The sequence below is a fragment of the Apus apus genome, chromosome 16 (assembly GCF_020740795.1).
Source record: "Apus apus isolate bApuApu2 chromosome 16, bApuApu2.pri.cur, whole genome shotgun sequence".
Lineage (NCBI taxonomy): Eukaryota > Metazoa > Chordata > Aves > Apodiformes > Apodidae > Apus > Apus apus.
The window spans coordinates 11,962,403-11,974,992 of NC_067297.1; the positions used below are offsets into that span (position 1 = coordinate 11,962,403).

The 12,590-nt window shown below is 37.9% G+C and overlaps 1 protein-coding gene across 2 annotated transcripts in view; it reads right to left on the reverse strand.

Moving 5' to 3' along the window:
* ATP2A2 (ATPase sarcoplasmic/endoplasmic reticulum Ca2+ transporting 2) overlaps window positions 1–12,590 on the reverse strand; it is a 46,260-nt gene that overhangs the window by 27,348 nt on the left and 6,322 nt on the right. For both annotated transcript variants that reach the window (XM_051633637.1, XM_051633636.1), the window contains exons 4-5: window positions 9,373–9,477; window positions 7,062–7,200 (exon numbers count right to left, since the gene is read on the reverse strand). In XM_051633637.1, coding sequence (XP_051489597.1) covers window positions 7,062–7,200; window positions 9,373–9,477 — 244 coding nt within the window. The remainder of the gene's footprint in view (window positions 1–7,061; window positions 7,201–9,372; window positions 9,478–12,590) is intronic.

The window sequence follows — 12,590 nt, forward strand, 5'->3', positions numbered from 1 at the left end:
CCATTTATTTTTCCTGCAGCAGTCAGAATGGCTGTTCACATACAGCATGTACCTAACACCTTCTTATTTATGTTTATCATTAACCAAAGCTAGTGTCGACCTGTATCTGCAATCAGTGGGTTGGGGTTGGAACTGGACTTTTGCAATAAAGATTATTGGTACAGCTCTAAACTCTTCTGCCACTGTTGGGTGATTTTGTCTTTTGTATTTTTTATTTGGCAAGTTCTGAAGAACTAGGGTACTATTTCAACATATGGCTGAACAATTTGGGAAACACAGTAGCTCCTGAAATTGAGTAAAATCATCCCCAACTTTCACAACACACCAGAGAGGCCAAAAAAAAAAAAAAAAGAGTAATATAAAATAGTGTTGTTCCCCCTCTTTTAAGTGTCTTAATAGATTAATTGTTAACACATTCCATGTATTTTGATTTTTAAGATAGTATGGTCTTTGTCCTGCTTTATTAGGATGTTCTCATTTAATCAGGCTAGGATAGAAATACTATCAAATTCAGCAGATATAAACCTACCACACTGCTGTTAAAACATCTGATTCAAAATACACTATGCATGGGGTTTTACCATCAAAAGGGAAAAGGAGCAAGTATTAACTCTTTTACCAAAAACCAGTAAGCATCAGCAACTAATTTCTTTAAGTGTTTCAATATTACATATTATTGTGGGTTCGGTTATTTAAACCACTCCTCCTAATGAGACCTTTAGCCTCTTTATTAAGGAGTCAGTTACTTCAAGGTCCCCACTCTTGTCCAAAAATAAGTTTCTTATCCTCTAAAGTAGAGGACACACCATTAAGAATTGAAATAAGTAGGCTTAAAATAACACCTATGGGATGCTACACACTTTGATCAACCAGAACTGAGTATTGTGTCTGCTGGGGGATAGTCATACTTAAAACTTACACCTGAACAGAAGGGTTTGTTTCTATTCAGCATTATAGCTCCTGCAGTACAATTGTTTTTATATTAAACTTCCTTAACACAAGCTCAGCTTAGGTCCTTTTCCCCCCTTGCATGCATACAGTCTAGTCTTCCTATTGTGTTTGATTTCCTTAGACCATTAGAAACTTAATTTGAAGTATTTAACACTTCCTGAACAGGGTATAATAAAATCCTGCCAAAATTCAAAAGCTCTCCAGAACAGGAAGATTATCAAGTCCATCTAAGCTTTCGTACAAGGTCAAGAGTGTCAAATTGTCAAAATTAGAAGAGTGACTACAAAATAAGTTTTAGGTCTAAGTTTCCACTCCAAACCAGTAAGCTAGATTTATTTCCAGCAAGACAAAGGTTATAATAGCACTAGTCCATTCAGCTTTAACCACACTAGTAAAGGAGCATTTTCTTTCACTGCCAAAATGATAGAGAACATATGAATACATCCACTCTTTGCATCTAGGATGCACAGTACAGATCAGACATTCATGAAATATCCTTCTCTATCATATGCTGTTCTGCTTTCTGGACAGAAAATATCCATGGAATTTACTGTGCAGTGTATGCAAAAGTGTGATTATCCTAAACTGTTAAAAGTTTAAAACATTCAGACAACACCCTTATACATACTACATTCTTATCAATGGAAACCAAAACTACAGAATAAGCTCAGTTACCTGGGAACAAAATATTTTCAGGTGAGAACTGAGGTTTGTATTGGAAAAAACTGATAAGATTGTATTACACAATTTATATTACTTAAATTATTCCTATTCTATTTCAACTTGTTCTGTAAAAACCTACTTACAAGTGTCATTCTCTCTGAAGAGGGCACCAGAACATTATACAAGATGCTCAGTGAACAAGTACCCTGTCTACACGTCTGCACTTATTTCTAATCTGAATTTGTCTAGCTTTTAATCAGGGTATCTATTTTATGTCACTGTCTTCTAGATGGTAAACTCTTGTCATCAGCCTGTAAAAATACTTAATATCAGAAAGAACAAACTGGTAAGCTAAGCTTCAACTTCTGTCAGATCAGGTAGAGAACACCACCTTCACATCAAAGCTGAAGTCCTATTTACAAGTTTGGCAACTCTGGAGGAAAACACTACAAGAATTGGAAAAAAAAAACTGGAGATGTGTTTTCTAAGTTTGAGAATGTGTGTTGAGAGTGACACAAGTTTAGGTTGTGCCCTGACTTGAACCTCATGTAACTCCAGACCGCAGCGCAGCACGGACAGTGTCTCATTCTCTCAAAACTTTCTCTCATGTGCCAAGATTTTGACAGCCAAAATGCTCACTGAAGCCCACAGGTTGATGCAGTATTCACACCTGTATTTTACTAACTGTGGATCTTCCATATTTTTTCTCGTTTTTCACTCTCAGGAGATGCTCCCAGCAGTATGCCTTTTGGACAGTAGGTCAACATCCTGGATTTCAGCCTTATTCCATCCTTTTCACTACTTTATTCTCCAATCTCAATACTTTTCAAAAAAAGGAGACCTGCACATTTAGCATCGAGTCTAAACATCAATTCTAGTTATTAGAAAATTAACACAGGCACAAGGACCCAGATGTTTTGGAGCAAGATCTGCAATGTCAATGTTTGTTGCTTATACTATCAGGGAGAATCTGCAGCTCTTCACAACCACACTGGAGTTTGTCGTAATTCACCTTAAGAATCTTCCTTCCTAATTTTCTTCACCCCAAAATTAATCTTCCCTTAATTATAACTCATTTATGCTTTAGCATGAGTCTTACAGTATGCTGCAGTTAAAATTAAAAGCTTCCTAAGGTAGTTCTTGCATACTTTATGCCAGGTATAAACTTTGAACCTTCTGGAAGGCTTCTAATCTAATAAACAACAGCTTCTGGGAACTCTGCATGTATTTTTAAGCTGTTGAGTACACATATACAGTAACAGATGACAGGAACCATCATTCAGCACTTCAGGAGAAATAAGGAACTACTGTCACTCTAGTTTGGTTACTTACAGATTCCAACAAATGAACATGCATTTATTAAATTACCAAAAAAATCAGATACACTGTATCTAAAAGAGAACATTTTAGACAGGAAAATACAATGGACATGAACAAAGCTCATTCTTATTCCCAAATGTGCTTCTTTAAACATAAATTACTTGCAACCAATTTACCCCCATTTGTGAGACTGGACTACATACAAAACTTCTACAAGCCAAGGCCATGCTGCTTTAAATTTCTCTTGAAGACACTACTTTAACCAAGGCAAACAAAGAGTCAAGTAAAACAAAGGACATCTTTAATCTATGAAGACAACCACTAGTTACCCTCCAATAAACTTAAGCTTTTATAGCACTGGGATAATCCATTTTAAGACTGGCACACTGAAAAGCCATTTGAGGCCAGCATCTGGATTTTTTTCAGTTCATCAATTCTAAGAAACAAACAGCGTAGCTTAGTAACCTTCACATACTACAGTTCTGAGAACTGTGCCCACCACATGTCTGCAAGCAAATTTAAGGCATATATCCCAAATCTGTAACCTCAACTTCTTCTCAAAGAGCTTCTGCTGATTGTACAGCATCTTTTCCACCACCTCTGCTCAAGTGGACATGGAAGCAGGTCTTCCTACCACATACAGTTCGGAAATTCATGTCTGTGCAGTCTCAGGGCAAACCTGGACTACAGTGTCTGCTGGTACACCTGCAAAGTTTTAGCGTAGCATTGATGTTGAATTTGTTGGCTACTCAGCATAAGGATGAGTAATTGCTCATCAAGCATTCTGCAGTTCCTACATGCACACTGATCCCCAAGGGACACAAGAAAGGAGGTTATCTACCACTTGAGGGATAATCTAATTCAGGTTACTCCCTACTTACTGCAAGGTGACCTGCAGTTTCCCCCCTGTTACTTCAAGTCAAATAAACCAGCATTTGTTTCCCTGGCTGAAAGATCAATTAAAGAAACTACATTCTAGGAGCTTTAGTGTAGAGGGCCACGAGGCAGAGTGAACAGCCTATATAATGAAAGCAGTCAAAACTCTAGCCTAAGGAGCCAGAATAAAAAGTAATAGTACAAACTATTATTCCACACTGCCTTTGGGTTATGCTAAGTCAACCAGGTTATCTTAAATGGGTTCAAAACTACTGAAAACAAATGATTTAGGAAATGGTTCAATGCTACTTATTCTCAGGGACCTCTTGCAATGTAGAGGCAAATATTTTCCCTCCTTTCCTCAAACTGCAATGCCAATCTACCAATGCCTACAATGAAAGTTATCTCTGTGTCAGACCTACAAATAGCTACTTGAAATTAACAAAGCTGATAGAGCACTAAATACAACTATTTCATAATGGAAGACCTGTAGAAAGTTGTTCAAAATTAGGTATCAGCACAGGGGAGAAACCATCACCTGGTTATTTGTGCCACTCAGCTGAGAGATATTTGCCTGGACACACAAATGTCATTGGCACTTTGCCTAGAATTCCATACCCAGATATGTATCCCAGCATGAAGGGCTCTGTCACTTCCCTACATGGTCATCTTTTTGCAAACACCATGTCAAAGGCCATCGCAGTGCTCTTACACTTGAGGCCCAGGCATGCACACAGTCTCTCTCACCTCCAGGTCTTGACACCAACACTGGGACACGGTGTATTGCTCTTCTCTACTTGCTCGGCAGCTTTTCCGAGTTTGATTACAACTCAAACTTCATTATTGTCTATCTACAAGTTTAAATTCATTATTTCAGTATCAGAGTTCATATTGCACTTAAACACTTATTTCTGTATTAGACATCCACATGACTTACACTTAGCTACCTTCACTTGGAGCTGCAGTTGATTATATTTGCAAAAATAAGAAAAATATGATGAGTGCTTAAGATTAGCTTGAGATTTTGACCCACCAGTTTGAGTATTTTAACCAGCATGGGCTTCTACAGTCAGCAAGATGGACCACCTGTGTTAAAGGGCAGTCATAAAAGTTAGGTAATTTGTTTCTTTACACGAGAATAAGCTTGTCCTTTTTAAAAAACAAAATATCAGTCCTACATGTTTGGACTACCACTGTTTCACAAGCAGATTTTAAAATAATGCAATAGTTATCTTACAAAAAATAGGATACCATGTTTGTTAAAGACAGCCTACTGTTCCAGGTATACTAGTCAGAGGTTTATTTCCAATTCATTTATTTCCTTCAGACATAGGCCTTTTAAAGAGATGTCTCAGGGCACAGATTTTATTGATACTGACAAAATACAGCAAGATAAGTAAAAGCCTACACAGCCCTCAGGTGTTTGACATAGAACTTATCTTCTTCTGTGAGATGAAAATGCAATCTCTACCTCTTCTGAAATAAAAAAAGCAAGCTGTGCTCTAGACACGTGGCAAAGCAGCAAAATCCAACATTCTTCCTTAGTGACATGGCCCAAACCAGTACAAAAAACAGTCATCAACTTGCAATTCTACCAATACTGCTTTAAAGTACCTAAAACCACAACTCCAATGTATTCCCATGATATAAACTGGTTCCAAAACTACCATTCTATTGCTGACACTTAAAAACAGGATTAAGATTTGGATTAGGCATCTACTGAAAAATCTGTAATTCCTGCACTTCAGGTTGCTTAAAAAGGATGCAGAAAACCTCAGCTGCTTGAACAAAATCTCATTGCAGAATCACTAATTTGACTGTTCAGTGCAGTAACAGTGAGTCAAAACAGCAGAGTAACTGACAAGGTATCGTAATTCACCCTTTACTTCTGCTGTCAGCATTTTGTACTTGTTCTTCACCAACAGATGCTAAGAGGAAACCCTGCCTTAGCCTTCATGAGACTCACAATCTGAATTACCCCACCCAGGGCTGCTGCAGCTGAATCATCCTATGCACAAAACAGGGGCTGCAGACAGGGCTCAGCAAATGTTAAAGTTTCCCAAAGAATGAAAGCTGGGCAGGCAGCCAACACCAACTTCATTTTGAGTGCAGACTCTCTCTGCCTGCTAATGAAAACAGAAGGATAGTCGAGTTTAAGGGTACATATTTATCTCCCCTTCAGCCTGCTACCACTTCTAACAGCAAAGTGACACTAGTGGAAAAAAATTTTGATGAACATCCTAAATTGTTCCCAAATGAACAATCACTCAGTTAACAGCTGATAATGACCTACAAAATATGAGTGCACACTCACTCCTGACACTTAACAAGAAACACCTAGTTTTACCTGGGAAGGAACTGGAAACATTAAAGTCAGTGATAAATCCAGTTTAGAGATAAAATTATCAGTATGGCATTAGAACCCAAATTAAGGAGTTCTAACTGTAACTATACAACACTTTTGGTTTGGGGCTCCTTCCAAATAAAGATACACCAATCTAAGTTATTTAATCTAAGTCGTTAGAAAGCTTGATGTAAAAGTCCAATCTTATAAGACTGGTTCTGGAAGTGCTTACACCAGAGAAATAGGAACCTCGACTTTGTGGATCTCTCTCTTTATGGTCTCCTTTATAGCAATAGGCAAAAGAACCAACAAATAATTATGAAAGATGAGAAAAAAATTACGTCACATGCCAGTCATACTAGCTGAGAGGACAGAGGAAGATATTTCTGAAGAGAAGTTGAAAGGCACTGCTGCTACAAGTCAAAGAGATGAGACAATAAACTTCAGATGAAATTATCTTTCTTTAGCTAAAGAACAGCATGTGACTAAATAAATAAATAAATTTTAAAATCTCTGCATTCCAGAACCTAAGGAAACAACACATTTAAGAGCAAGGAAATGAGTATTTTGTGAGAGAAAACAGACAAGTTACAAGACATTAAAACCAGACTTCAGAAAATAAAATTTTAGAGTTGTAACAAGTGTTAAAACCCGTACTCCAATTAAGATGCTTTGCTTTTAGACCTACCAATTAAACTAAAAAGCAATTTGAAAAACAATCCCCTCAGTACAAATGCACATTTAAGGTAATTACAGATAAAGAGCAGCAAGATTGCTCATAAGTGAAGCATATACTTAGGCATCTTTGAAAACTCTCCCCAGGGCCTCAAATGATTAAGAGGAGGCCCCCAGTACAATTTTACAATAACATGCTAATATGTGAATGCACAACATAAATTAGTCTTACCTGCCACTTCTACAATATCACCTGGGACAATGTCTCTTGCTTTAATCCTCTGTACACTTTTTCGGTCTTGTCGATACACTTTGCCCATTTCTGGTTCGTATTCTTTAAGAGCTTCAATAGCATTTTCAGCATTTCTTTCCTAAAAGACAGCAAAAAATGTGTAATGTTCCAGGCCCTCAAAGAAAAATATGCATGTCAGATCTGATTTTTCAAGTGCATTATCATATTAATACTATTTACTCAGCTCAGCAACATTTATTGATACAGAAAATTACATGGCCCCTTCCCTTATGAGGTTGCTGACTGGAAATCATTTCAACATAATTCAGGTATTAGTGAGCATTTAGAACCTATAAGTTGTTTATTAAAACCCTGCAGCCTTTCCCATCAAGAATATCCATTGTGCCTTGTCACAGGGAGGCCAAACAAAGTCCTGAGTTCCAGTTTTTTTTGACATTCAATTAAAAAAGCACCAAGCAGAATTAAGACTCATGGATAGTCTCAGCTGTTCCTTATCAGCTGGAGCAGCTTAGACTCACTCTGGAGTGCACTAGCACTCCAAATTTGACAGATAGAAACAAAGGGTCAAGTTAAGACAAAGCTCAAACAGTATATTGTTTACTTTGTTTCAGCAAACCAAGTCACACTAAAGTGAATTTAAAGCAGGCAGACTAGAAAGTTCCCCAGAGTCTCAGGACAAGTTACAAACTTAAATGAATTCCCACACGTGACTACCTTTTTATTTCCACTAACATTAGCACAACAGCTTTCTTATCTCTAGTACAGTTCTCTCAGCTAAGCACTACCAAAGATTGCTATCAACATCATGATGCCACCTAGATAAAGGACAACAAACAGCTTATCAGTTCTCCTTCTCTAGCTCTTTGAGAAGTAACTTATTTTCCATTTTCCGGACTACTGACAAGTACAAACGTCATATAGTCCTGATGATTATAGATCACGGTAAGGGTGCACACAGTTTTTATTACCTGGAAAGGCCGATATGTGTTTGAAACACACCAAATCTTCAGAATTTCAAAGACTGAGGTACTTGGTACTTCCACATATCACAGCTGAAAACCAGCATTACCAAAACTACCTTGAAAGATTAATGTGTACATGCACAGCTCAGTGCCAGGCAGTGCAAAGATACCAGTGCAGACCTACAAAGCTATAATGAGGACTAGCCTCATATTCCACCAGGTAAATTCTTATCCTCAGCACAATAATGCTGATACTGCTTTTCTGTGGATTATCTAAGAGTTAATTTTAGGCAAAACCTTGAAGGTACAAAAAGACAGTCCCACAAACCAAAGATTAAACAAAAATTTTCTTTCAAAGACGAGAAATCAGAAAGAATTAAACGAGTTCAGTGTGTTAGGCCCTATCTTTTTGTTCCCAGTTTACTCGAACTTATGGTAGTTAAAGAATGTCTCACCAACCCCTGAAGTTCTAGCAAGTGGCACTCTGGGAAAAGAGCATGTGAGAGGAAATGTTGAGGAGAGCAGAGCTAAGGCAATGACTCAATTGCTCAAATCTAGTACCTGTAGAAACAGATGCATTTATGGGTGGGGACTGTGTACTGTGACTTAATTTTCCATGCCCCTTAAAACAAGGAAATGAGTCATTTCACCTGTACAGCAACTCTGTTTCACAATTAAATCACTGCATATAGATGTGTACATGGGTATCCTCTGCACACTATCCCATCTGAAAAACCCTAATTTCCTACAACAGGGCACACAACTACACAAGAAAAACCCCAGGATATACAGATAGCTCTACATTTCATATGCACAATTACTATATGCAGAATTCTAGTTCAAAGTCTCAAGTTAAAGATTAATTCTTGCATGACTGCTTTGTGAAGACTTGATTAGAAAATGACACTTAAGGGGGCAATGCTATTACCTCTCCACTGCCATTACCTCTTTGCTCCACACCAGCTCTAGCAGTTACACAGAGAGCTGGATACTGCTAAAAAGTGAATTTTTTGAGGGTCAGTGTTCAACCAGCTTACTTGTGCTAGCATAAAAAGTGAGCACAGGAATGTGCAGCAATGCCACTCAATGACCATTCTGGTAGCTTCCAGCTTGTAGGCTCCTCTTTAACATGTTTTAACCTGATAATAGGGCTCCTGCCTTATTTTTTGTTTAATTTTTTTAGAGTTAGCAATACTCATTACTTGCATTGTATGAAGCACCTGACACTACCTTGCACAGTCTTGCCTCTTAAACAAAAAACAAAAACAAAAAAACCCCACAACAAACCTAAACACTTGTGATTTGATGCTGTAAAAATAGCTGCATACCTGCCACACTCCCACAATTGCATTGGCTACTAATATAAGTAAGATTACAAAAGGCTCTACAAATGCTGTGATTGTTTCTTCACCTTCTTCAAACCAGGCCAGGACCTGCAAAACAAACAATTCTTTAAATTACTGATTTACACAGACACCTTGCAAACTTAACACCCAGTAAATTTCAGCTTGAGGTTGAGCTGCTTAGACTTTAACAATTTTTGAAACCCCTCAGTCTTCCAAAATGTAGTTTTGCAGTTCATGAATGAGTTGGCAACATGCAGCGGAAAAGGAGAAAAAGAATCTTTACTGAAGTAGTACAAAGTTCATTTCCAAGGCTATTCTCCTTTTAAAGGAGCAAGCTATTTACTCGGGAAACATTGCTACTTTTGCTTCACAAATGAAAGCAGAAGTTGTGACAACAGTTATGGATGGCAGTGAAAAGTTTCAAAAGTTTCATTACTGTCTAACAGGATGCAGACTGACTAGTTTGATTACTTACAATGCTAATACTTTGCCAGAATCTGAATCTTAACCAAGTTAATTGTCTTTTATCAGTAACTTAGACACACAGATGAAACAGCTTTACAAGTTTTTGGTGAGTAAATAAAAAAAAATAAGCATCTGCATGTATTTAAATACAAGTTGGGGCTTACTGAAGTATCTAAGAGAATTCAGTTACATATGAAACTGAATTCTGGGCTGAGTAGCAGATAAAAACAAAACTGGATTTTTTAAAAGTAAAGCAACTTGAGGACTTGCATAAAAGGCTCCACACCGGTTTTATTTTAACTCAGAATTACTCTGGTTTTAGGCTTATGCCATTCACTTGACTGGAATGGCTATTTGTCAGGGCCTCTATTAAGTTCTGTAATTACTGAAGAAAAGTCAAACTAACATGACCAGAGAGGAAGAGCATTTTCATCAACATGTTGAGCAACAGGAAGCCTGGAAAGTGACAGTAAATAGGAACATGTTAAGATAATTAGGGCTGGTAGTCAGGCAACAGGACTCTGAATCACTAGAAGACTGCAGCGAGCAAACCGTTACTAAAGCAAGTGCCACAATTCCCCCAACATGCTGCTCAGAGCTATTGCTCAATTGTGAAACACTCCAGGATGTTAAAAGGAAGGAGCAGCAGCATGAAAGTCTCAAGCAGAAAATGGACTGTCAAGCAAATTCGATGCAACAACAAATTTTATTACAGAAGACTAAACTTGTAAGATCCAGGTTACGATTAATAAAACTGAAACATTCCAACTGGCAACATGTTGTTTTGAGGGTCTGTGTAATCCCTTTGGAGAAGGAATTTAGCTAGGATTTCTTCCGGTTTCTGCATCTTGGTATTTCTTCCCTCCTCCCGCACCACACACCACTGATCTCCAGTCCCCAGGAACAACTTCTGCCATTTGTCCTGCTGGAGCAGTCAACAGCCCACACTGCAGTCTTCACTCCACACACTAACTTTATCTCACAGACAGCTTTTACTCTGCACCAGTACTGCTGCCTCCAGTGGAGCTACAGAAATGGCTAATGGCACGTTCCCAGTTTTCTTAGCATATAGCAGGTCACTGGCTAACATCAGAAAAGCTGTTTACTATTTGTTCAGTATCTGTTCCTTCACTCCCTTTCTTTACTGAAATTCAGTAGAGCCCATTTTGCTTCCAACAAAGCAAGTAAATTCAAACATTGTGTGATGTTCTGAACAGAACAGGCAGCCACAAGGTTAACTGGAATAGCACATTTGTTTTACACAATCCTGAACCGTCATCTTTTCAGACTGAAGACCGTGTGTGTTGTACAGTAACATTGAGAAAGCCTGCAACTTTAGGAGGCAGGGAAAGTAGCTACAAGAACAGCAAGATCCAAGTATGTCAAGGAGAACCAAAATTAAGTTTTCAAAGAATCTTTTATTTCAGTAAATTATTATTAAAAAAAACCAAAAAACAGACTAATTCAGATGAGAAACCTTGACAGTACAGATCTGATGCTTTAGATCTTCACTCTGGATAGATTTTGCAAAAAAACACCAATCTGTGTTAATCTGTGACCAGATCAACCTGGAAACTGGCAACAAACATTTCTCCCAAAGAAAGTTGCTACACAGTTACTAACAGCAGAATGATCCAAGCTCCAGATCTACAAATTATTTGAGTAAATATAGATTTATAAATATAAAAATACATTGGGAGTTCCTGGGCTTTTTAAAGCAGATTACAGCTACATCAACACTGCATTTAGGACACTTGTGACACACAAACATTGCTGTAACTCATCAGTAGGCTGAAGTAAAAACAAAACCACAGTTAAAACTAAAGTAGGACAAAGAATACAACATTTAACCAGGCACCCAAGGCATTGAGTCTTTGTCAAAAGTTTCAACTAGTACACTTTTAAGACCCTGGAGAGGTTTACAATGAGAGATCTTTTATTTGACTACAACTCAAAAGGGCCCCACCATATTTCAGCCCTAATCACTTTAAGACTCACATGTAGAACAGCTTAATTTCCAGGTCATTGATCTCCAATGTACTGTTCAGGCAGTATGGTCAATAAGTAAAGTTACCATATATTTAAGCTTCTTAAAAGAGCAGGGGAAAAAAAAAATAAAGGAGTAAGATAACTGCTCAAGAGAAATGCAAGTCTGAAAATATAAGGGCAATGAATAGCAAGACACAAAAGTCCTTTATCAACAGCCCACAAAAGCAGCTTGAAGGACAACTTTCATTCAGCATGTTTATGTTTGCTTTAGGGCTGCTGGAGCTCTGGCTTGCAGAAGCCTATTTTAATCAAAGCTTAATAGGGTGGACCTGCAGGACAGTAAACACAAAAACACACAATGACAGGCAAAATGCACTTAGCTTTCCTGGTTATTTGTAAAAAAGGGGCAGAGGTACAAGGCAGAAGTCAGCCAGCAATGAAGTGACTACTGATGAAAACAGCTAGAAGAACACAAGTGTCCTTGCAGCTTTTTGCAGCTCTACAAGTTCGGTATCGCTGTATTGTCAGATGAGTTATGGAGGCAAGTTGTCTCAGGTGACTGTTAATCATTAAGTAACAAAACCAGAATTAGAGTGAAGAATGGAAGTTTCAAGATAGAGCTCTGTTGCCCAGCAGGCTGTACCCACTTACCACTAACAGAGGAAAAGCAAACAGTTTGTTGTCAGCAACCTAGCAAGGTTTTTTGTTTGTTTTTCATTTTGACAATGGAAACTTAGAGGCAAGCT